Below are 23422 nucleotides of genomic sequence, written 5' to 3' on the forward strand. Positions count from 1 at the left end.
CTCTCTCTCTCTCTCTCTCTCTCTCTCTCTCTCTCTCTCTCTCTCTCTCTCTCTCACACACACACACACACACACACGCACGCACACATTTTTTATCACACCCTTCCCGTCTCACCCTCCATTCAGCCCCTCCTTCTCGCACCTCACCTCTCACCCCTGACTCATCACTCTTCCTCCTCTCATACGGCACCTCTCCCTCATCTCTCACAGCAAAACCCGCGGGACAAGAGCAAGAACATAACTGAACGTCCTTAAGGGTTGATATATAATCCTGTGGCTCTTCGTACAGTGTTTAAAGGGTGTTGATAAGGAGAAACTGAGGATAATGAAGGAATTTTTGGTTTGGACGAAAGTAAGCGAAGGTAAACAAAGGTAAACGTCAAGGGGAGTCAAATGAGTAACTATGTAGCGTTATGTAGGACAACGTAACTACCTTTTCCTCTCGTCCCCAGAAATTTGGAATGGTTTACCTGGAGTCTTTGGTTCTGTTATTAATGGAACTGTTACCCTTGTTACCGGAGCCTATTCTATATCATTAGAGAAAGCGTTACCGAATATCACACCTGAAGGACGTTATTCTACCTGCCCATCATCCCGAAACCTTACCCACCTCTTACCACCTCGCCCGCCCCACGCGCCCCAAACACCTGTCCGGAGGCTACGAAACACCGCCTGGAGATTTACACGTGACAGCCACAACACGAAGCATCCCGGGTCAATGGCGGTCCTTGCTCCCTCACCTTATTTGTTCGGTTCTACGCGGTGCTAGAGAAGGTCAGAGTTTCGTTATATATGGAAGGGTGTATGTTTTTGTTTTTATTTGCTCGTTTATGTGGCGCTAAAGGTTCCAGGAGGTTTTGTTATGGAAAGGTCAGTGTTTTGTGATGTCTGCAGGAAAGGTGTGAGATAAGATGGTGGAAAACTGCAACGTATAGGGGAAGTTTTTTTGTCTTATTATGTTTTATGTCTTGCTGTGTTTTATGTTTGAAGTCTTTGGGGTGTTTTATTATGAAAGATCAGCGTTCCGTTATATCTGGAAAGGCGAAAAATGATAAGGTGGAACAAAATTGCCGCATAATTGGACAGGTGAACTTTATTTTATGGAGAGTTCAGTGTTTTGTGATATCCAAAATGGCGTGGAACGATAAGTTAGATTAAAATCGCAGTGTAATTGGGCTTTAATGGGATAGCTAAATGAGTTTGCCTTGTTTGTATTTTAATGGAGATAAACACTACTTTGTTGGCATTATCAGTACTACATGAGAGACTTTGAAGAGGCAGGTGACGAATATATGGAAGGATACTAGACAGCTTAAAGGGTCTATTACACTGGGGAAATTTTCCGTGGATCTTCAGTCAAGCCACGATTTCCGCTGGCGTGGTTCTTATATTTCCGTGGTTTTCTGACGTGTCCACGATCTTCCACAGCTACGGTAGATTTCACTGAAGGACGACGGTATTACTCACCATCATCAGCAGCAGCAGCAATAACAAGAAACAATTAAGAACCACGCTAGCAGAAATCGTAGTTTGACTGAAGATCCACGGAAAATTTGCCCAGTGTACTAGCCCCTTAATGAAGAAATGTCTTACGTGGGTTATGTGGGTTGTTTCCACCGAGTTGGGGGGCGAGGGGGTACAAAGGTAAAGGGTTAAGTTGAGGACATATATACGCCATAATTGCCTGTTGCGTCGGTGTTCATCTCCGTCTCTTCGGCCCTTGAACTTTTGGTATATAAAAACACACTGCCCCGGGAGAAATTCTTTTGTGGATTTACGAGAAATTCAACACAATACCGGGCCTCATGCTGCTGAAAGGGGTTATCAGAGAAACATAAGCCCCGGGAAAGTGGATGGAAGCGCTTCTGGTCTTGGAAAACCCAAAATATTGCGAGATAGTGTAGCAGTGTGTTGCCATGTCACCCTGGCCTGACCGGTGTGTGGGGGGGGGGGGAGGGGGGAAGGGGGTGCTATGTGTAGGTGTGTGGGTGGGTGTGGGTGTGGGGGGGGATGCTACGGGTTAATCCCAATATATATCGTAAGAGTTGTCCGTCCACTCTCGTCGTTTTGAAAGTCTTGATTATTCACTTCCCGAGGCTACTTTTTTTCGCTCTATTATTTTATTTCTACCCGGTAATTATTTTTTACTCTACTGCGCGGGCTTTCCTTCATTTTTCCGTCTTCTTCCTGTTTTGTTGGTATTTTCCGAGTCGCTTTTTTTACCATTTTTTCTTGGTTCTTTACGCTACTGGTCTGTCTACTTTTTATTTACCTCTCCATCTCCTACCATTCTTTGCTCCTCCTCCTCCTCCGCTTGTTGTTATTGTTGTTGTTGTTCTCTTTTCTTCTTCTTCGTCTTCTTTTACTTCTTCTTCTTCTTCTTCTTTTTCTTCTTCTTCTTCTTTTCTCTTTTTCTTTTTTTTTTCTTCTTCAATTTCTACTTTTTTTCTACTTTTTCTTCTTTTTCTTTCTTTTTTTCTTTCTTTTTATTTTTTTTTCTTCTTTTTCTCCTCCTCCTTCTCCTCCTCCTCTACCTGTCGAACCCTGAAGGCCACTCTCCTTCCTCCCCCTCCCCCGTCACACCTTCACACCTGCTGGTTACTCGTACGTACCTGGCGGCCGCGTTGTTCACCTTGATCTAGCGCACCTCACGCCCTTGCCCCCTCCCACACCTCACCCCCTCCCCACCATGCTTTCCGTGGTCTACTCTTATTCTTCTTCCCTATGACCTCCTCTACTTGTCTTCCACGCCTTGCCCTCATCCTCTTGCCTTCCCTACGCCACTCATCATTTTTTCTTCCCCATACCCTTCTCTACGTCTTGTCTCTCGTTTTGTATTCCTCTCCCTTCCCTCTCTTTGATCATTTATCGTTTTATCTCTTAATCTCTTTACCTTTTTAACATTCGCTTCCATTTTAGAGTTTCTGATTGACTTATTTTTTTAACTCCTCCGTTTCTACACCTTTACTTTTTTTTCTTCTCTTTCATTTCGAGTTTTTTTTTTATTCTTCCGATTCTGCACCTTTTTAATCCTTACAATACACACATTTGTTTCTTTCCTCACTGGCGTATTTTCATAGTTCACACACACCTGTTCCTTTCCTCTCTGTGTTGTTTGCTGCTTCACACACTTGTTTCTTTCCTCTCTGTGTTGTTTGCTGCTTCACACATTTGTTTCTTTCCTCTCTGTGTTGTTTGCTGCTTCACACATTTGTTCCTTTTCTCTCTTTGTTGTTTTCCTAGTTCACTCACACTATCCTTTACCTTCCCTACTCTAAGCCCTTATTCTTTAACCCGGTAGCTGTGGGGATCATGCTTCTTAAAGACCCCTCTAAGCAAGAAAAATGAGAAAAAATCATCACTCACACAAACCATTTCATAATATATCAACGCATTTTTGATTAGTTTATGCATCAACTATTTTTAGGGGTTTATATCATGGCAAAAATTTGGCCCGTTGCTGGTACACGGTAAAGCCACAAATTTGGCCCGTCGCTGGTACACGGTAAAGCCACAAATTTGGCCCGTCGCTGGTACACGGTAAAGCCACAAATTTGGCCCGTCGCTGGTACACGGTAAAGCCACAAATTTGGCCCGTCGCTGGTACCGGGTTAACCATACTCACTCCTAATTTCTCCTTTGCCATAATATATCCATGGACACACGCAAATCTTATGCATCCTAAACCTGTAATCCCTCACGATATACCTCCGTCTCCTTTTTTTGCTGCATTTCAACACTCCTAAATCATATTCCCTTCATGTACAGTCACCTTCACCCCTCACACTACTCTCATCCACCCTCAACTCATGCCCTTTCCCACCTTGCCCCTTCTTCTGCCTCCCACCACACACACAGTCTTCCCTTCCTTATATATCTCGCTACACAATCACACCTCTTCTTACACACACCTATACCTCTAACGTGCTTTGTAATCTTTGACGTAGACTATTTTTCCTCCCTCTTTTACCAACTTATCCTACACTTTCACACAAACACATACGCCTATCTTTTTTTTTTCTCATATTCTTTTGCTTGGTTCACACCTTCACACACCCACTCACACTCTCTTCTCCATTTTCCTTCCTCATAATAATATTTCTCCTCCTTCTTACCGTCACATTTGTCTCATTTCTTTCCTTTTCACACTTTCACACAAACACTTTCGCCTCTTCTATCTTTTCCCTTTTTTTGTTTTGTTTTATTCACACATTCTCACACTCACACTCCATTTTCTTTCTTCCACACAGCTTATCCTCCCTCCTATCCTTTGCACTTCTAATTTTCTCCCGCTACACATTTTCATACAACACTTTCGGCTTCCTCTTCCCTTTTTCATATTCCTTTGTTTTCTTCACACCTTCACACATACTCACATTCTCTTCTCCAGTTTCCCTCTTTCTCATAATTTATTCTCCCTTTTCTTCCCTTCGCACTTCTCTCATATCCTCCCTTTTCACATTTCCACACGAACCCTATTGCCTCCTCTTCCCTTTCTCATATTCCTTTGTTTTCTTCACACCTCCACACACACTCACATTCTCTTCTCCAGTTTCCCTCTTTCTCATAATTTATTCTCCCTCTTCTTCTCTTCGCACTTCTCTCAAATCCTCCCTTTTCACACTTCCACACGAACCCTATTGCCTCCTCTTCCCTTTCTCATACTCTTTTGCTTTCTTCACACCTACAAACAAACTCTTTTCCTTTTCTCTCATATTTTTTTTCCTCCCTCTTCACACTTTCACACAGCACTTTCGCCTTACTCTTCCTTTTCTCATATTCTTTTGTTTTCTTCACACCTACACACACACACTCACATTCTCTCTCCTCTCTATTTCCCTCCTCATGGTTTATTTATCCTCTTCTAACCTTCACATTATCGCACTCGTCTCCATGTTCCTTCCCCGTCAGAGTACAGTAGCATAAGATCTCCGTTACTTCCTTCTCCCGTTAGGTCGCGCCCCAGCCCTTCCTCACAAGATTGTTAATGGGTCGCCACTTTTTTCAGATATAGACAGCTAAATACCAAATGACGGGCGGCACACAGCGTTTAGTACCGTCAAGAGGCTTCGAAAGAGGTGGAAAGGGAGATGATTCAAGTAAAATGAGGTCGCAATAAGGAAAGATTTAAGAATATTAGACACCTTTCACATCTTCCTCCTCTTCCCTGCCCTATCCATATGTTCACCCGCCCCCCTCCCATCCACCACCCATACTCTTTCTCCTTCTCAACTGGTTTTCTGGATATTCTTGACAACTGGATTGGTTTTAGACTCGTTCGTGTGTGTGTGTGTGTGTGTGTGTGTGTGTGTGTGTGTGTGTGTGTGTGTGTGTGTGTGTGTGTGTGTGTGTGTGTGTGTGTGTGTGTAATATTAAGTTTCAGTGAATCAAGGCGTTTGGTTCTTAGTTAATCTTCCAAAAGTGTTGTTTATTTTAATTTAGTTTGTTATTCGTCTATTTACTCAATTATTCACTCATCCACTCCTTCATTCGTTCATTCTTTTATTCATTCAGTTATTTACGTATGTGTTAATTATATTCCATTTCTTTCATACAACAACAACAAAAAGTAATCTTCAGAGTGCCGTAACACTCTCCTCTCTCCCTCTGCAGGTCGATGCGTCCCGTGGCGGAGACTGGAGAGCTGTCTCGTCTGCGCTTCAAGATGTACTCCGTGTACTCGTGGGGCTGCCCGGTGTTCATCAGCCTCGTCGCCGTCATCGTGGACTCCCTGCCCGAGGACTTCGATGTCATACGCCCCGGCTTTGGCACCCAGAAGTGTTGGTTTGCCGGTGAGTGTCAAATGGATGCCTGTTGGGGGTTTGTGAAGGGTCAGGCGGAATGAAGACTGCCATATAAGGGAAAGAAAGACAACTAGAAATTTAGGGAACTAGAATCACGACCATAGCAAGAACAATAAAGTGACAAGAAAAATAGTAACAAGAAAGAAAGTAATAAAAATAATAATGTTAATGGGAAATGACAACATAACGAGGCATTCCCACCTTTATTGTTTGCGGTGATCTGAGTGCTGATGGTTTTCGTTCCTTTTTTGTTTCAGCGCCGAAGCCTTTTCTCCCTCCTTCATTTGTTTTTCATCGCTTATACTTACTGAATGCGTTTTGTGAATAAGCAATGAATAATAATACAATAAGAACCGACGATAATCCCTCATCTCACGACCAGCACGGATCACCACGGCTTACGTTTTCACACTTTACTCTGTCAGGAAATCTGGCGGATTCCCTCACTAGAAGGTTTTCCGGGCAGGTTCCGTGTCACTGAGTATAGTTTATTTTCCTCTCCTCTCCCTCCCTCAGGCAACCAGCAGCTGTGGGCCTACTTCTACGGGTTCGTTCTGGCTCTGGTGGTGGCCAACATCATCCTCTTCTGCCAGGTGGCCTACATCCTCATCATGGCCCAGAACGACCCAATCCTGCAGAGGACGCGCCAGCAGAACAGGGAGAGGTGAGGACCTAGGGCCAGTTTCACAGTTCCCCATGATGGGTTAGTAAGCTCCCAAACCAATACCAGAGCCTTCGAAATTTCCTTGTATAGTGTCTGGTATTTATATTTAAGTTCACAAATTTGATGGAACTATACAGGAAAAGTCTTGTGTATTTAGTGTGGCATCGAAGACCTCCCCATTTTGGATTGTATGGGATTCTATAGTTTGGTTCGGGCTGTTACGAAGACACTGTGTTGGACTGTGAAATCGGCTCCTAGTGTCTCTCTGGGGTGCGGGTTGATCAGCGACGGTGAAAGCTTGCGTTTGATAGTCTGAGTAACTGAGTTGGAGTACGATGCCTTTTTTTTAACGTTTCTCTGGGTAATATTACGGCTCTCAGTTTGATCATGGCAGTAATAGTAGTATTTTTTTATAGAAGAAGTATGAGTAGTAGTGGTGAGTTAAATAATACCAGCAGTAGGAGGACAAGGAGTAGGAGTAGTAATGATCAGCTAGAATAATGCTGCTAGATAATAGCGGTAGTGGTAGCAGTAGGAGTATACGAGTAGTAGTGATAATAATGATAGTACTAAGGTGAGGAGCAGTAAAAACAATAATGATGAATTAGTACTGAGATGAGGAGCAGTAAAAACAATAACGACGAATTAGTACTGAGATGAGGAGCAGTAAAAACAATAACGACGAATTAGTACTGAGATGAGGAGCAGTAAAAACAATAATGATGAATTAGTACTAAGATGAGGAGCAGTAAAAACAATAACGACGAATTAGTACTAAGATGAGGAGCAGTAAAAACAATAATGATGAATTAGTACTAAGATGAGGAGCAGTAAAAACAATAATGATGAATTAGTACTAAGATGAGGAGCAGTAAAAACAATAATGATGAATTAGTACTGAGATGAGGAGCAGTAAAAACAATAATAATGATAGTACTAAGGTGAGGAGCAGTAAAAACAATAATGATGAATTAGTACTAAGGTGAGGAGCAGTAAAAACAATAATGATGAATTAGTACTAAGATGAGGAGCAGTAAAAACAATAATGATGAATTAGTACTAAGATGAGGAGCAGTAAAAACAATAATGATGAATTAGTACTAAGGTGAGGAGCAGTAAAAACAATAATGATGAATTAGTACTGAGATGAGGAGCAGTAAAAACAATAATGATGAATTAGTACTAAGATGAGGAGCAGTAAAAACAATAATGATGAATTAGTACTAAGATGAGGAGCAGTAAAAACAATAATGATGAATTAGTACTGAGATGAGGAGCAGTAAAAACAATAATGATGAATTAGTACTAAGGTGAGGAGCAGTAAAAACAATAATGATGAATTAGTACTGAGATGAGGAGCAGTAAAAACAATAATGATGAATTAGTACTAAGTTGAGGAGCAGTAAAAACAATAATGATGAATTAGTACTAAGGTGAGGAGCAGTAAAAACAATAATGATGAATTAGTACTAAGGTGAGGAGCAGTAAAAACAATAATGATGAATTAGTACTAAGGTGAGGAGCAGTAAAAACAATAATGATGAATTAGTACTAAGGTGAGGAGCAGTAAAAACAATAATGATGAATTAGTACTAAGGTGAGGAGCAGTAAAAACAATAATGATGAATTAGTACTAAGGTGAGGAGCAGTAAAAACAATAATGATGAATTAGTACTAAGATGAGGAGCAGTAAAAACAATAATGATGAATTAGTACTGAGATGAGGAGCAGTAAAAACAATAATGATGAATTAGTACTAAGATGAGGAGCAGTAAAAACAATAATGATGAATTAGTACTAAGATGAGGAGCAGTAAAAACAATAATGATGAATTAGTACTAAGATGAGGAGCAGTAAAAACAATAATGATGAATTAGTACTAAGATGAGGAGCAGTAAAAACAATAATGATGAATTAGTACTGAGATGAGGAGCAGTAAAAACAATAATGATGAATTAGTACTAAGATGAGGAGCAGTAAAAACAATAACGACGAATTAGTACTAAGATGAGGAGCAGTAAAAACAATAATGATGAATATAGTACAGCGAATAGTGTTGTGACGTGAGAACTATGTAGTGGTGATAGGCATGCTTTTTTGTTCGTGTGTGTGTTTGTTTCCTGTTTTTGTTGCTCCTGAATTTCTTCCCTCACTGTAAAACAAATGTGTCTCCTCCCCCTGCAGGATGTGGCTGTACATCAAGCTGTTCGTGGTGATGGGCCTCACCTGGATAACGGAGGTGATCTCGTGGCAGGAAGGAAGCTGCGAGCCCTGGTGAGTGTCCGCTTAACGTATACATTCTTTTCATCTCATTATTCTTTCATCTTCCTTTCCCGTTTCTCTTTCCTCTCTTCATCTCTTCTTTCACAACCGAGAGAGCCTGGGTTCGATTCCCGGATGGAGTGGAAAAATTTGGGCGGCTTTTCCGATACCCTACGCCCCTGTCCACCCGGCAGTGAATGGGTACCAGGTATTAATCGGGGGTTGTGTTCCGTCTCCTGGGGTTTGTTCCCTTCTCCTATAATTCCTTCCCCTTCTGTCTCCCTCCGGCATATGACCACAGATGTTGCGCCGACTAAACGAAACTTTCCAACTTTCCATCTCTTCTTTCAATCCCTTCTGTATTTTTGTGTGCTAACCTTTCGTCTTATTTTTCTCTCCCTTCTTCTTCTGTATCCCTTCTATTTCTCTTTTCCCTCCCTTCCTTATTTTCATCCCTTTTGTTCCGCTTTTCTTCTCATTTTCACCTTTTCCTTCTTTACCTCTTTCCTATTATCAACGTTTTTTTTTTTTGTTTTTTTCATTTCAAGTTTATATTTGTTGATAGGATATTTTTGTAATTCCGTTATTAGATTTTTCTCGCATTTTTCGCTAAGTAAATGTGAGGAAAACAATTTACTCTTCCGATCTGAGGCTGAAGAGAAAATCACAACTTTTTTTCCACGAATGACGACCTCTCTTCTTGTCCCTCTCCTCCAGGATCGTGTCGGACGTCATCAACGCTCTCCAGGGCTTCTCCATCTTCCTCATCTTCATCTGTAAACGCAACATGCTCAAGAGAGTGAGTATTGAGGTGACACCCCTGCACGCTGCCTCCTCTTATCCTCATAGTTTATGTTCTAGCCTTTTTGAGTTGATCTGAGCCAAGACAGGTTACTCATCTGCCTTACTCATTCATCGGCTCATGTCACGTATTTTCAACTTTATTAAAAAACGCTCTCGTCAGTTATTTTATTGTGAACAAAGCGTTTTAATATCAATTCTAAGTTATTAGAGCGTATAGGAGGACTGTATTAGCTTATGTAACTTTATAATATTTTATTTTGCATAGATATTATTTTTTTTACTTATGAATCACAACCCTTTGCCAGATCCCTGATTTTAAAGTGTTGACCATGCAGAATCCTTTCTTATACGTGTTGACGAGGGTCTGTTATTGTGTTGTGTTGCTGGTCGGCGTTATTCATTACCTAACACGCGACACACAACTGTCTCACCATAAGATAGCTAAGTTAATAGGACAACTCACCACCACGTCCGTCACCCCGCAGATCCGAAACAACTGGGAGCCGTACCTGCGGCGCATGAAACTCTTCTTCGGCTCCTCGCGCCAGCCTGAGGGCGTCAAGGGTAAGGGCGTGCAGGATACCTCGTCCTTCTCCTCGTCCGTCAACCGACCGACCAGCCACTCCAACGCCTCGCAGCGCACGGTGCAAAGTCAGATCTCCCTCGACGCCACCTCGGCCGTCAGGTGAGTCACGGCACGGACATGAGGCCACGAGATACACACACGCACACACACACACACACACACACACACACACACTCTCTCACTCGCGCGCGCGCACGCGTCCCAGCTTATGCCCACACACTGGTTGGGAGAAGCATCAGTTTATGAATTCTATACATAATATAATAAGGTTTGGGTTTCCCCGTCGTGTAATAGCCGATGAGACACTCGAGACTCATGTCGCCTGTTTTATGTCCTTGACACAGGAAGTTGTCCACGTCCTCGTTGGTGTCGACGACGGGCGTGCAGGTGCACAGCTCCAACTCCCTATGCATGGACACCATCACGGAGGCGGCGTCCTCAGAGGCCGAGGAGGTAAGTCAGGCAGGGGACGAGCGGGGCCTTGATGAGGCTGAGACTGCCGTGGCTGCACAGGACCCGTCCACGGCACCCGAGAGCAAGACGAGGGAAGGTTTGCAGACCGATGTCGAGTCAGGAGAACCATGTGATGTGGGAACCCAGGCCGAGGGGCCTAAGGAAGACGGGGAGGCGGATCATGCTGCCACACTTGCAGGTGACAAGGATACGGTGCAAGATGCAGCACAGACGGCGACGCAGACGCCTCCAGGAAATGAGAGTACAGGAGAGGACGCGGCGCAGGCGGCAGATCAGATACAGACGGAGAGCTGTGCAGCGGAGAGTGAGGCGGCGAGCGAGACGCCCCAGGCACACTACAACGAGGCCTTCGTCGCTGATGACCCTGACGGCAAGGTCGTGCACGTGTGATACTCAGCCGCTCTGGCACGAATGTTTTCCTTCGTCACGGTGTTGTGCGCCGCGCATGTGAACATGGAGGCCTCTCGGCGGCAGTGTGGCGCTGTGCTGGTCCGCGTGTGTCGCGACCTACTTGACTAACTTTTCGTGTCTGTCGCCTCAGCACCAAACTTTTAAAAGTGACATGCGCGCACGTTCCTATTATGTCAAATTCCCATGAAGACATTAAATGCTAAGGATTCCGTGCTACCTAACTCTACCGTGGACGAGAAGTGTTGCTTTTTATAAGTGATAACAACTCTGGCTCCGTGACAACTGTACATAAGCGGCCGGAGTTGCTGATGTGATGGTGGTGGTGGCACGGTATGCGTCATCGTGCCATACAGCCTCCCTTCCCGGCGCCTCGCAGTAAAGGAGGTGTGGGTGGCGCAGTGCTTAGCAGTGCTGCCGCCTTAGAAGTGCCATGTTAGAGAACTATAGACCTTTGCAAACCCGCCGAGAACCATTGTGGCGCCCATCCTTCCCTTCCCAACGGCATCAACATGTACAGGAGAGGAGGAAGCTTTGACATGTTGTGTTTGTGCTTCCCATTCAACTGTCTCGTTGGTTAAGATTTCAGTAATACCTCTGTGAGAGGAAGAGAATAAGAAAGGCTCGTACAGAAAAGGATATTGTTGTAATGGACGTGGCCTAAATACCTATATCTTCCTCTCCATATGCTTCTTGGTCTGCTTTCTTGTGTAAATATGTTCCCCTCGTGACTCAGGATGTTTGTCTAAATGTGAGGACGGTATTGTATTGATGTTCAAAGCAGTACGTACATGACAGAAAGGGCAGCACATGACAAAAAGTAAGTAAAAATAAGTTATATATGTACAAAAGACACTTAAAAGATATTGTACTTATATTTCTAGGTAACTTTTAAGTCTAGGTAGCTGTTGTGAGTCCTTCGTGTAAATGTAATGCAAGTTTGTCAGAGTCCAACTCTTCGACTTGTAAACTCAGTGATGGTTACTAAATGTGCAATGACTCCTGACGTTCGTTCGTTTTTGTGAATTGTAAACAAATAAACGGACGAATGGAAACACTTTTATCATCTGAAGGTAAATTTAAGATTATAAGTCTGTTGATTCAGAGCATGAAGTCGGTTCAAGGTGTGGCAGATTCTTGAATTCCCATGAGTGCGGCGCTGCCAGTTCGACCGCCAATTATCAGATTAGCACCGTCTCCCTACCTACCCACCCACAACCCACCTGTTTATTTCTCTCTCTCTCTCTCTCTCTCTCTCTCTCTCTCTCTCTCTCTCTCTCTCTCTCTCTCTCTCTCTCTCGACCCGGGGGAGGGACCTAAAGGGACACGCCGACCACCACCACCATCACCACAACCACCACCACCAAAACGTGGCAACATGGGAAAAAATCGCTGCCACATGTCATAGAGTTTATACAAATCGTTGTTATAATCCTAAACATCAACACTCATTGTACAATGTAGCTTCCTGTACTATATACACAATATATGAAATATCACTTTCAAATAGCACATGGATGGGAAATAAGGAAAGACGTATGTACGAAGATTGGTTTGGCAGCATGGCTAGAGATAAACGACGATACCAGCTCCACGCTGAACCGACTTCATACTCTGAACAGACATACGTGGAATAGAAGAGTAACAGTGATGATGGGAGAACCACCAATACAGCTAACTATATTAATTCTATAAAAGCACGTGAACCAGCTAGGCTTATGGATACTCAGGTAACTGGAATCCTTGAACCACCTGTAAACGCCATCAAAGTGGTTAGTCAATCAATCAAGTGACTAATGTATGCCTACCATTGAAGAGGAAAAGGTAAGCAAGGAAGGACTATACAAGTGATTCATTTCCGAGGTTGTTCTCAGGCAAATGTGGAATAGTGTATGTGTGTGGGGGGGTGGGGGTGGGACGGTAAAGGGGAGGAGGAAGAGCTGGGTTACCTAACACACACACACACACACACACACACACACACACACGAGGGAATTTGACACCGTTGTTGCCTCGAGTATAAACTGACCACGTGCGGCTTTTTTTTTTTTTTTTTTTGGGTGTGTGTGTGTGTGTGTGTGTGTGTAGCGCGATCTCAGCCAATAGTGTGAAAATGATACGCGAAATTTATCCTTTGTAGCTTTTAGTGGACTGAGAGGAAGAGAGGAAGAAAACAGCGGGAGGTGGTCTTCTATCCTGTGGAGGCTGAGGCGTAATGGTTAACTTGCGGAAGAGGCGGAAGAGGCGGAAGACAGAATTATTGTTTTCTTTAGTATCATTATTAACATTATTATTCCAGATGTTTGTTGCCCGCCAATCAATCATTTTACAGTATTTGGGTACTGGAGAATTTACGCCCCCAGGTACGGATCATTTCGTTCATTGGCTTTGGTGTTGGGCGACTATCACATCAATATTTCCTAAATAGAGGTGTTAACGTATTATCAAACCGGCCCATCTGAAACTAAAAAATACTGGTGATCGCCCCATGAATAATTGCAGTTGTTAGTGCACTTAGTGGACAGATCAACTGAGTCCAAGTAGCTACATTAAAAAATAAAAATTACCGAAGAGAAATGGAGCTAGGCCGGCGCATGCGCAGATAACGCGGGAGAGACCAGCCAATCCTCGCAGAGCAGGGTCAGTTGTTGCCGAGATGTGGAGGGACGAGGTAATGTATCAGCTTTTAGTTGCTGAGCGATTATTGTTTATTTTTCTTGGTATTGTGATAATCAGGGTTTTGCGGATGTTTTTGTATACAAGTACTGGAACAATAGTGAAATGTAATGTTTTGTGAAATACTGTCGATTCTCCGTCGTTCCAGATTCGAAACGGGAGATTGAAGTTTCAACTCGCCGTGCACTGCTAACATGGTTGGTTCTCTGTGGATGAAGAGCTGCCGTGGGCACTAACAGGGCTGTGACCGTCCCTTCGCCGTGCACTACATGGCCACAAGTAAGTGTGACTTGTACAGAGGTTATGTGCTTCCGCTTCCTCTCAATTGCTTTCGGAGCCTCGAAACTTCAAACTCACGAACAAACTCAGGAAGCAATTTTACATGTACCTACAAGTTTATGGCAGTAATGTTTTTTAGAGGGCGTAGTATCTTTCGGCATCATATTTACGTTCAGAGTTTGCGAGAAAACCAAGGTCCCCTTCCCCGATTTTAAGAGTGGCTCCGTGATGTGGTTCGAGTCTTGCCCCGAAACCTCCGGATAGTTGAATATCCAAGCGCTTCACGAATGGCCGTTATGATATAACTATTTTTACAGCGTCTGTGTGGTGTAGTCGTGTGTAGTCCAGTGCCGGTTCCACATCGCAAGCAGTTGCTGATGGTCCTCGCGGTGGCTATATAGGGGACCATAGAGCATAAATAGATTAGTGAATGGTTGTTACAAATAAGAAGGGTGGGGGGCGTGGCTCAGCTCAACTACTTGTTCATTGTCTGTTGGGTGACTGGAAGGTAGCTGAGGAAACTTGATGAAGGTAAATTATAGTACGTTATACTTGTGTATGTTGTCGACAGTCGTCTTTTTTTTTTTTTTACAACAAAGGAGGCAGCTCAAGGGGGCACAAAAAAAGGAAACAATAAAAAAAAAAAGCCCGCTACTCGCTGCTCCTAAAAAAGAAACAAAAGAGGTGGCCGAAAGGAAGATCAAATACGGAAGGAGAGGTGTCCTGATACCCTCCTCTTGAAAGAGTTCAAGTCGTAGGCAGGAGGAAATACAGATGAAGGGAGATTGTTCCAGAGTTTACCAGCGTGAGGGATGAAAGAGTGAAGATGCTGGTTAACTCATGCATAAGGGGTTTGGACAGTATAGGGATGAGCATGAGTAGAAAGTCGAGTGCAGCGGGGCCGCGGGAGGGGGGGAGGCATGCAGTTAGCAAGTTCAGAAGAGCAGTCAGCGTGGAAATATCAATAGAAGATAGAGAGGCAACATTGCGGCGGAATTTAAGAGGTAGAAGTCACTATCAGTATGAGGAGGAGAGCTGATGAGACGAAGAGCCTTAGCCTCCACTCTGTCCAGAAGAGCTGTGTGAGTGGAGCCCCCCCACACATGAGATGCATATTCCATACGAGGGCGGACAAGGCCCCTGTATATGGACAGCAACTGTGCAGGGGAGAAGAACTGGCGGAGACGGTACAGAACGCCCAGCCTCGAGGAAGCTGATTTAGTAAGAGATGAGATATGAAGTTTCCAGTTGAGATTTTGAGTTAAGGATAGACCGAGGATGTTTAGTGTTGAGGAAGGTGATAGCTGGATGTTGTCAAAGAATAGGGGATAGTTGTTTGGAAGATTGTGTCGAGTGGATAGGTGGAGAAACTGTGTTTATGAGGCTTTGAAGGACACCAGGTTCTTCTTGCCCCAATCAGAAATAATAGTAAGGTCTGAGGCTAAGCGTTCTGCAGCCTCCAGCCTTGAGTCGTTAAGTTCCTGTAGGGTGGGTCTTCTATTAAAAGAAGTTGAGTAATGCAGAGTGGAATCATCGGCGTAGGGATGGATAGGACAGTTCGTTTTGGAAAGATCATCATCAATGAACAACAGAAAAAGAGTGGGAGATAGGACAGAACCCTGTGGGACACCACTGTTAATAGATTTAGGGGAAGAACAGTGACCGTCTACCACGGCAGAAATAGAACAGTCAGAAAGGAAACTGGAGATAAAGGCACAGAGAGGATAGAAACCGTAGGAGGGTAGTTTGGAAAGCAAGGATTTGTGCCAGACCCTATCAAAAGCTTTTGATATGTCCAGCGCAATAGCAAAAGTTTCACCGAAACGGCTAAGAGAGGATGACCAAGAGTCAGTTAAGAAGGCTAGGAGATCACCAGTAGAACGCCCCTTGCGGAACCCATACTGGCGATCAGATAGAAGGTCAGAAGTGGAAAGGTGCTTTTGAATCTTCCGGTTAAGGATTGATTCAAAAGCTTTAGATAGACAAGAAAGTAAAGCTACAGGACGGTAGTTTGAGGGATTGGAGCGGTCACCCTTCTTAGGCACAGGCTGTATGAAGGCATACTTCCAGCAAGAAGGAAAGGTAGATGTTGACAGGCAGAGGCGAAAGAGTTTGACCAGGCAGGGTGACAGCATGGAGGCACAGTTTTTAAGGACAATAGGAGGCACTCCATCAGGTCCATAAGCCTTCTGAGGATTGAGGCCAGAGAGGGCATAGAAAACATCATTTTGAAGAATCTTTATAACAGGCATAAAGGAGTCAGAGGGGGGATGAGTAGGAGGAATATGCCCAGAATCGTCCAGAGTGGAGTTTTTAGAAAAAGTCTGAGAGAAGAGTTCAGCCTTAGAGATAGATGAGACGGCAGTGTTGCCGTCAGGACTGAGGAGTGGAGGGAAAGATGAAGTGAAGTTGGAGGAGATGTTTTTGGCTAGATGCCAGAAGTCACGGGAAGAGTTAGAGAAAGCAAGGTTTTGGCATTTTCTATTAATGAAAGAATTTTTGGTTAGTCGGAGAATAGATTTGGCACGATTTCGGGCAGAAATGTAAAGTTCATAATTAGCTAGATATTGTGTACATCCACCTCTATCCTATCTTGCTTTACCACATGACATCAAGTATCTCATTTCTACTGCACATATCCTTGCCTGTTGTGACCCATTCCATGACCATTGTCCAGAGGCACAGGCTAAGGGTGGCAGAGCTGTACTATTTCATAAGATTGGGTATTTGCTGAACAGTGTACGTGCAGTCTTGGTTGTACCAATTCTACTTTGTGGTGGCAAAGTTACCATCAGTTAGGTTTGGGTGTTATTATATTTGTTTATAAACAGTTCACAACTAATTAAGGAGCGATATGATACCTTTAACCAATTTTGCTAATTTGCTCCAAATGATTGAGTCAGTTGCCAAGCTGCTCAGCAAATAGCTTCACATCAACTTAATTCACAAAACACTGCATTGTAAATACCCACTCACTCACTCCATCATCTTCTCTTCACTTTCATGTTTATACTCCAGTCTCTTGTGCTTTTTTCCATTGATCGTCGCTTCTCCCATTTTCAGACTGAACTGTTACTAGATATCAAATTACTTAGCTCCTCCATCCCCACCCACCCCGACTTCACACCTAATTTCATTTTCTACACACATTACAGGGTGCTAAAACATTCACTGAGATGGTTTGGGCATGTTATGAAAGTGCAAAATGGTGATTTTGTGAAAAAGGTGCAAGAGTTCAAGTGATGACAGGGAAACAAACCATCAGTATGGAGTGTTAATGGATATCTGAAGGATACAAAACGGCTGTAGGATTATGAATGTTGGGAAAAGGGAGTGCAAAACAGGGAGAACTGGAACTGCAGAAACAAAAAAACAACTTATCATAGATACTTCTGCAGTGGCCATCCCTTTGTAATAAAAAACAACTTATCATAGTTGCTTTTATTCATGAATAACAATATATAATATAACTGAAGTTTAATGTGTTTTCAATATTCAGACAAACCAGTGTCAAGCAAGATCTAGTTTAATAGCCTACATTGATAAAGTATCTGCCAACTTTATTAATGGGCTGGGCTGACCATACAGTGTAAACACTGTATTAATACAGGATGACATAAATGAATACAAATCATAGTCATTTAAATAATTCATAATAGATGTGCTATATTTAAAATTTTGCCCATGTTACAAGTGACCACCTCAATGTTGCTGGTAATCCTGAAAATAGCACACAGTATTGTCAATTACACACACACACGTCTTTTGAGATAGTTCTGATCAATGATGAGATTTCTATATTCAGGGCTCTGATTGTCTGGGTGTGAGGGTGGCAAGGAATCTTGCCGTCAGGGACTCTATTGGCTGGAGCCATAAGAAATCAATCCAACAATGTACCCAGGAAATCCAGTCTCCGTTAACAGAATTGAGCTTAACCCGAGAACGTTGGCAGACCCTTTTTAGGGCTTTCATGAGTCATGGCTGTGGTATGGTGGACCCTAAAAAGGGCTCTCCATAAAACACCTAATTCAAGCTAATTGTAGGCAGTGGTGGCATAGCGCAACCCACCATGAATGCCCGATGTCATTGTGGTGGGTGAGTGATCTTGAGGTGGGCTTTTTTGTCATAGGTGGTGCTGTAAGGTCATGGCATACTCAATTAGCTATCCATACAGTAATCGCTTGTCAAATTCTCTATAGTAGACAACAAGTGAGTCTCGGCTAGATGCCATGTGTCACGAGACTGTTTATTTTGTAACAAACACCACCCAAAAAGAATGGAGTTTCAGTAAAAGTAAATATTTTTAACGGCTTTATGGTTATGAGAGGAATACTCTGATGTACGTTCCATGCTCTTTTCTTAGTCTCAAAATACAGTGTAATTTTGTCGTTTCTCGGCCACTTCTCGGCTTTCCCATAGCCGAAGCCCACAGGTTAAAAAGATGATGATGAAAGATATGGAGACAAGTTCTGCTTTGTGACAAAAAAGTAACAATTTTTTAATTTATAGTTTTTTGACTAGGCATGTAATTCTCTCAGGTCATGTCAACAGCAAAAATATTATTTTCTGGGGCACAATGGCACAAGTGGATGTTTTCCAGCACCCATTGCATTTCCCAAAATGCACACCATGGGTGGCCATCTCAAATTCATTGGATCTTTTAAAGTCATAGATGAAAATTAACATCATGGTAAATAATTAACTATTATAAGACACTAATAAGATGTAGAGACCTCCCTTGTGAAGAACAATGGGGTAAAGATTCGTTTTAGTACCGTATGATGGAACAACCCTTCACACTTTCTCAAAAATTGTTTGGCTATGACAACATTCAGAAAGAACTGATCAATAGGTGAGACTCTGGGTTATCTCCACATTCATCTGACCTTAATACCCTAGATCTCTATCCGTGAGCATATCTGAAGGATCATACTCATAAACTACCCCCAAACAATCAGACCTGAATACAGAAATTGCATCAAAGATCAGGGTTGTAAGAAAAGAATCTGTGTTCATGTTATGCACTTAGGAGCATCAGTAGCATCAAAGTGATCATTTGGAACATTTTGGAATGATCATAAAATGACAATTTGACATGCAGAACTCAAACTCTGGCCTTTATATATAAAATTATGGGGTTATTCAGTCACTGAATCCCACACCACCTACATAGCAATAACAACACTATATATTGATTAATCATTTACACTGATAAATATGATTCAGCACTCCATAGTAAAGGATAATACTACCAATTTAAATTCATGGAATCGAAACTACCTATCATCAGAAACTGTTATATATCCCATATCTTATATAATTAGTCAATTTGTAAAGTAGAGGGTCAGATATTAATTTTAAGAAGCTGCTCAGGTGGCTGGCATGTATTCTCTTGTAGCAGCAGTCCACCGGTGCCAAACCTGTCCAGGAATCAAGATATAATAGTTATATCATTGCATGATTCAGAACTCTTCAGTATTCCAAGCAAATTACACAAAGCTTTGTATTCATCCTTAACCAAGAAAGTTGTATTCAGAAATCTTACCATCCATGAAGCAATCTGCTGAAATTTCACACTGTGACAAACTGACTGACATTAACCAGGCAGAGCTGCTGTATCTTTTCCACAGTGAGTGGGGTGCCTGCAACAAACAATAGTTTAAGGATGTGACATGCTGAAATATTTTATGCAACACTTCTTTCATCCAGTGACATATCAATGTGTCATACTCAAATTTTAGTCTATCATAAAAGAAAAATGCTTATACTACCTGTTTTTTTGTGTGGTTTGTCATCTTCAGACAATTGCAAAGAATAACTACCGGTAATGTTTGTCCTGAAGCCCATTACATTATATTTGGGAGAAAGAGGGGAGGGTAGCATGTAATCATGATGCAGAATGAGACTCACTTTCCTATATGTGCCTGGGGACTCAGTGGGGAGGGACTATGTGTCTGGGGGGGTACATCAACATACTGTGGGGTTCCATCATGTGGTTGTGGTATATATATATATATATATATATATATATATATATATATATATATATATATATATATATATATATCTCTCTCTCTCTCTCTCTCTCTCTCTCTCTCTCTCTCTCTCTCTCTCTCTCTCTCTCTCTCTCTCTCTCTCTCTCTCTCTCTCTCTCTCTCTCTCTCAATGAAATGAAATGAACTATAATAATGCCTCCTGCAGCTATGTAACTTGTCTATGATTACTTACTTATGTCAAACCAATCAGTGTTCCCAGCAAGTGTTCTGGCGGCAGTAATGGCCTGACGCAGGGCCAACACCACTCCATAACCCAGGCACATTGGAGGCTCACCCACAGCTGCAAACACAGTCATTATCAGGGCCATATAAGTAGTATTACATGAAAAACATTGTTGCTCTCTATCAAAATATTCACCATTCATTCTTACAAAACAGTAGCTTCAATTTTTACAGGATCACTAAGAGAAACTGCAAGAACAGGAGTTTTGTCGACCACTGACCTTTGGCACGCAGGACTCCACTTGTGTTGGCAGAGTTGGGCAGCAGAGTCACTCTCAAATCCACAGGAATGTCCAGAGCACTCTGAGGCTTGTAGTACTGCAAGAATATGACATTGTACAATTGTTGGAAATAAATCATTTCACTAAGGAGATGATTTACCACTTTTAACTCAACCCTATATCCCATACCAAGCAGAGTGAGATATTAATGTATAAAAGTAAATAGGCCAAAAGAGGAGAATTTGAATGAAACTGTACACCACTGAGGCCATGAAGCCACTCATTCATACTGTTGCACAAGTATTACACAAACTATTTTACTGCTATGGTCAAACATTTGCAGACCTCACAAACTTTTAGATGACAAAGTTTTACTGTGTGAAGTAGACTGTCATGTTGAATTATTACATCCCTTTATTAATCATTGTCTGCTCAGCAACAACAGTCTAAGATGAACATTATAAACCATGGTAAGCAAACCAATGCCCACTGATCAACAAAACGCTCAAGCAGCACAGTACCCAGGTTCCTGCCGTAATCTTCTGCCCTGTAGCGGGGTCGTACTTGAGCTCCTCACAGGTATGCAACCCCATACTCATGGCCAGGGCACCCTCCACCTGGCCCAGGTCAACATATGGACTCATGCTCTGCCCACAGTCCTCTATGGCATCTACACGACGAGTGAGGAATGTGCCAGTGAGGACGTCCAACTCCACTTCCACAACAGCTCCGCCATACACATCATAGTCTGCCGGGTACTCTCCTACCTTGGTCCTAAAGGGGTGGAAGGTTTATTACACTACTGCTGCAGATACTGCCTGACTTATATGTTACCACACATATACATTTAAAAGATAGTTGGAAGTTAATAAGTTAGTAGCTAATGAATGACAATATTCATAGTGTTCTCACAAAACCATGGTGAGGTATGTTTGGCTACCTCCACTACTGTTCATAAGGCCTTAACAATATAATCACTAACAACTTCAATGACCTCTACATATGTAAACTGATCCAAATTACTGATAAACTGAATACATTCACTGGTCAGGCTACTTGTTGATTCTTCACTGACCCATATCCATGATGCTCTTTCAATGAAAATTTATAGCTGTGTAACCATCTTACCAGTATCTCTCACTGATGTCAATATCATTGTTAATACAAGTCTTCAGCAGCTCTGGCCAAGTAAGGCCTGCACCCCCATCAGGCAAAGTGGCCTTAAAGTCAGCAATTCTTGTTGCCAGAGTCTCACAAGCTTTCTTCACTCCCTGTTACACAAAGGAAGGAAGGTTATTGCATAGAAATTAATAAAATTATCATAAATAAAAGCTCTGAATATTGACACAAGTGACTGCTTTCATCACACATAAATAAAAAAACATGACCACACTCACAAAGCACACAATGTCCGAGCAGACGGTGGCCCCCTGGTGTAGGGAGTTGGCATTGGAGGTGGTGGAAGTGGCCTTCACCTTCACTGTCTCCAGGGGAACACCCAGGATGTAGGCAGCAATCTGGCTCACCTATCAGAGCACAACAAAATAGAGATCAGTCATACAAAAACACAATTACAAAACTAACTTTATATTAATCTAGTGATGGGGACTGTACTTCATTCACATGGCTGTAAATAAATGCAATGCACGGCTCATCATTTGCATCTCTTTACCTATAATGTTTACAATATCATGACACAAAACTACTTGGCCACAGTAATGTGTTAAAGCTGTTCAGTCACCTTAGTATTGATTCCCTGGCCCATGTCTATGCCTCCATGAGTGATAGCAACAGTGCCATCATGAGAATAGATGTTGATCAGGCCACCAAATCGAAAGTTGCCAGCATAGCCAATGTTGAAGCCAGAGGGCACAAGCGCTATGCCTCTCTTCCGCCACCTGTTAGTCTGAGAAACATACCACACATGAAGTACCACACTTATTCAGTGCTAGAGTGATCTGAATAGTAATGTACAGCTAAACTCACTCACAAATTAATATTCAATCATTATTTGTACCAAAAATTGTAGAAGTAACAGTTAATTCACATTTGTTACATGTGAAATTGCAATGGAGTCCTTCATTTAGGAACAAATACTTACATCATTAAAGGCAGCCACCTCCAACTTTCTGTTCTCAAAGTCTGCTGATGTTTTGAGGAGGGGCAAGATGTCATCCTTGAAGACGTTCTTTTCCACCGGGGGGAAGGAAGGTCGCTCAGCCCCGGTCTCGGCCAGGTTGAGCTCCCTCACCTCCAATGGATCCTTGCCCAGGTAGGCAGCAATGTGCTCCATGATGGCCTCCATGGAACTTAATCCCTCAATTATGCCTGAGTAAAGCCACAATGTTAGTTTCCTGTTTGTGTTCTTTACAAAAGCAGTGATACCTTTTTCTGTCACAAGTTAACAATGTTGTGCCATGAGCAAATCTTTCCTGAAAAATAAAACTGATCACAAGTATATGCTCAAAATGCAGAAAAATACCTGGTGCTCTCATATAGGTGTTGCTTGGGGTGTTGGTGATGGCATACATGGCTGTGACCAGCCAGTTAGGGCAGTAGTAGACACTACTCATCCATGAAGCAGCAAGGGAAGAACCAACATCATTTGCTGCACAGCCACTGTCACATGTTATTTCTTCTTCGATGGCCATCAATTTACCTTCAGTATCTATGCCAACCTGGTATAAAAGAATCTTGAATCAAACCAAGTCTATGAAGATCAACTTAATCTTCCCCTTCATTGAAATGATTTCCTAAGACTATTCTCTGCATTCTGCACTAAATATTTGCTTAATAATCATTGATTTAAATAATCATCATAGGCAGGCCTCCTGCAGAGGCAGGATAAGAAGCCATTTATAATTCATGATAAAAGCACTCAATCTTGTTCTAGAATATATAAACAGTAGAGTCAATAACAGTGAAAGTAAATTTTACTCTGTTGCTGAGACAGTTTTCACTGCACA

The 23422-nt window shown here is 42.5% G+C and overlaps 2 protein-coding genes and 1 long non-coding RNA gene across 6 annotated transcripts in view; 2 read left to right on the forward strand and 1 right to left on the reverse strand.

Annotated features, from left to right (window-relative positions):
• LOC126980370 (uncharacterized) overlaps positions 1-12057 on the forward strand; it is a 66831-nt gene extending 54774 nt beyond the window's left edge. For all 4 annotated transcript variants that reach the window (XM_050830226.1, XM_050830224.1, XM_050830227.1 and 1 more), the window contains 6 exons: positions 5614-5792; positions 6321-6468; positions 8653-8742; positions 9448-9529; positions 10020-10219; positions 10465-12057. In XM_050830226.1, the coding sequence (XP_050686183.1) occupies positions 5614-5792; positions 6321-6468; positions 8653-8742; positions 9448-9529; positions 10020-10219; positions 10465-10984 (1219 nt within the window). In that variant the 3' untranslated portion in view covers positions 10985-12057. The remainder of the gene's footprint in view (positions 1-5613; positions 5793-6320; positions 6469-8652; positions 8743-9447; positions 9530-10019; positions 10220-10464) is intronic.
• A 947-nt stretch (positions 12058-13004) lies between these two features.
• LOC126980377 (uncharacterized) lies at positions 13005-20611 on the forward strand. Its single transcript, XR_007733141.1, has 2 exons — positions 13005-13957; positions 20410-20611. It is a non-coding gene; the product is annotated as an uncharacterized LOC126980377 (long non-coding RNA).
• LOC126980375 (uncharacterized) overlaps positions 17384-23422 on the reverse strand; it is a 35430-nt gene continuing 29391 nt past the window's right edge. Inside the window, exons 18-27 of the mRNA XM_050830234.1 lie at positions 22939-23134; positions 22558-22784; positions 22198-22362; positions 21854-21982; positions 21585-21727; positions 20978-21230; positions 20457-20553; positions 20186-20293; positions 19503-19599; positions 17384-19377 (exon numbers count right to left, since the gene is read on the reverse strand). Of these exons, the coding sequence (XP_050686191.1) occupies positions 19529-19599; positions 20186-20293; positions 20457-20553; positions 20978-21230; positions 21585-21727; positions 21854-21982; positions 22198-22362; positions 22558-22784; positions 22939-23134 (1389 nt within the window). The 3' untranslated portion in view covers positions 17384-19377; positions 19503-19528. The remainder of the gene's footprint in view (positions 19378-19502; positions 19600-20185; positions 20294-20456; positions 20554-20977; positions 21231-21584; positions 21728-21853; positions 21983-22197; positions 22363-22557; positions 22785-22938; positions 23135-23422) is intronic.

This window comes from Eriocheir sinensis, chromosome 44 (assembly GCF_024679095.1).
Source record: "Eriocheir sinensis breed Jianghai 21 chromosome 44, ASM2467909v1, whole genome shotgun sequence".
Classification (NCBI taxonomy): domain Eukaryota; kingdom Metazoa; phylum Arthropoda; class Malacostraca; order Decapoda; family Varunidae; genus Eriocheir; species Eriocheir sinensis.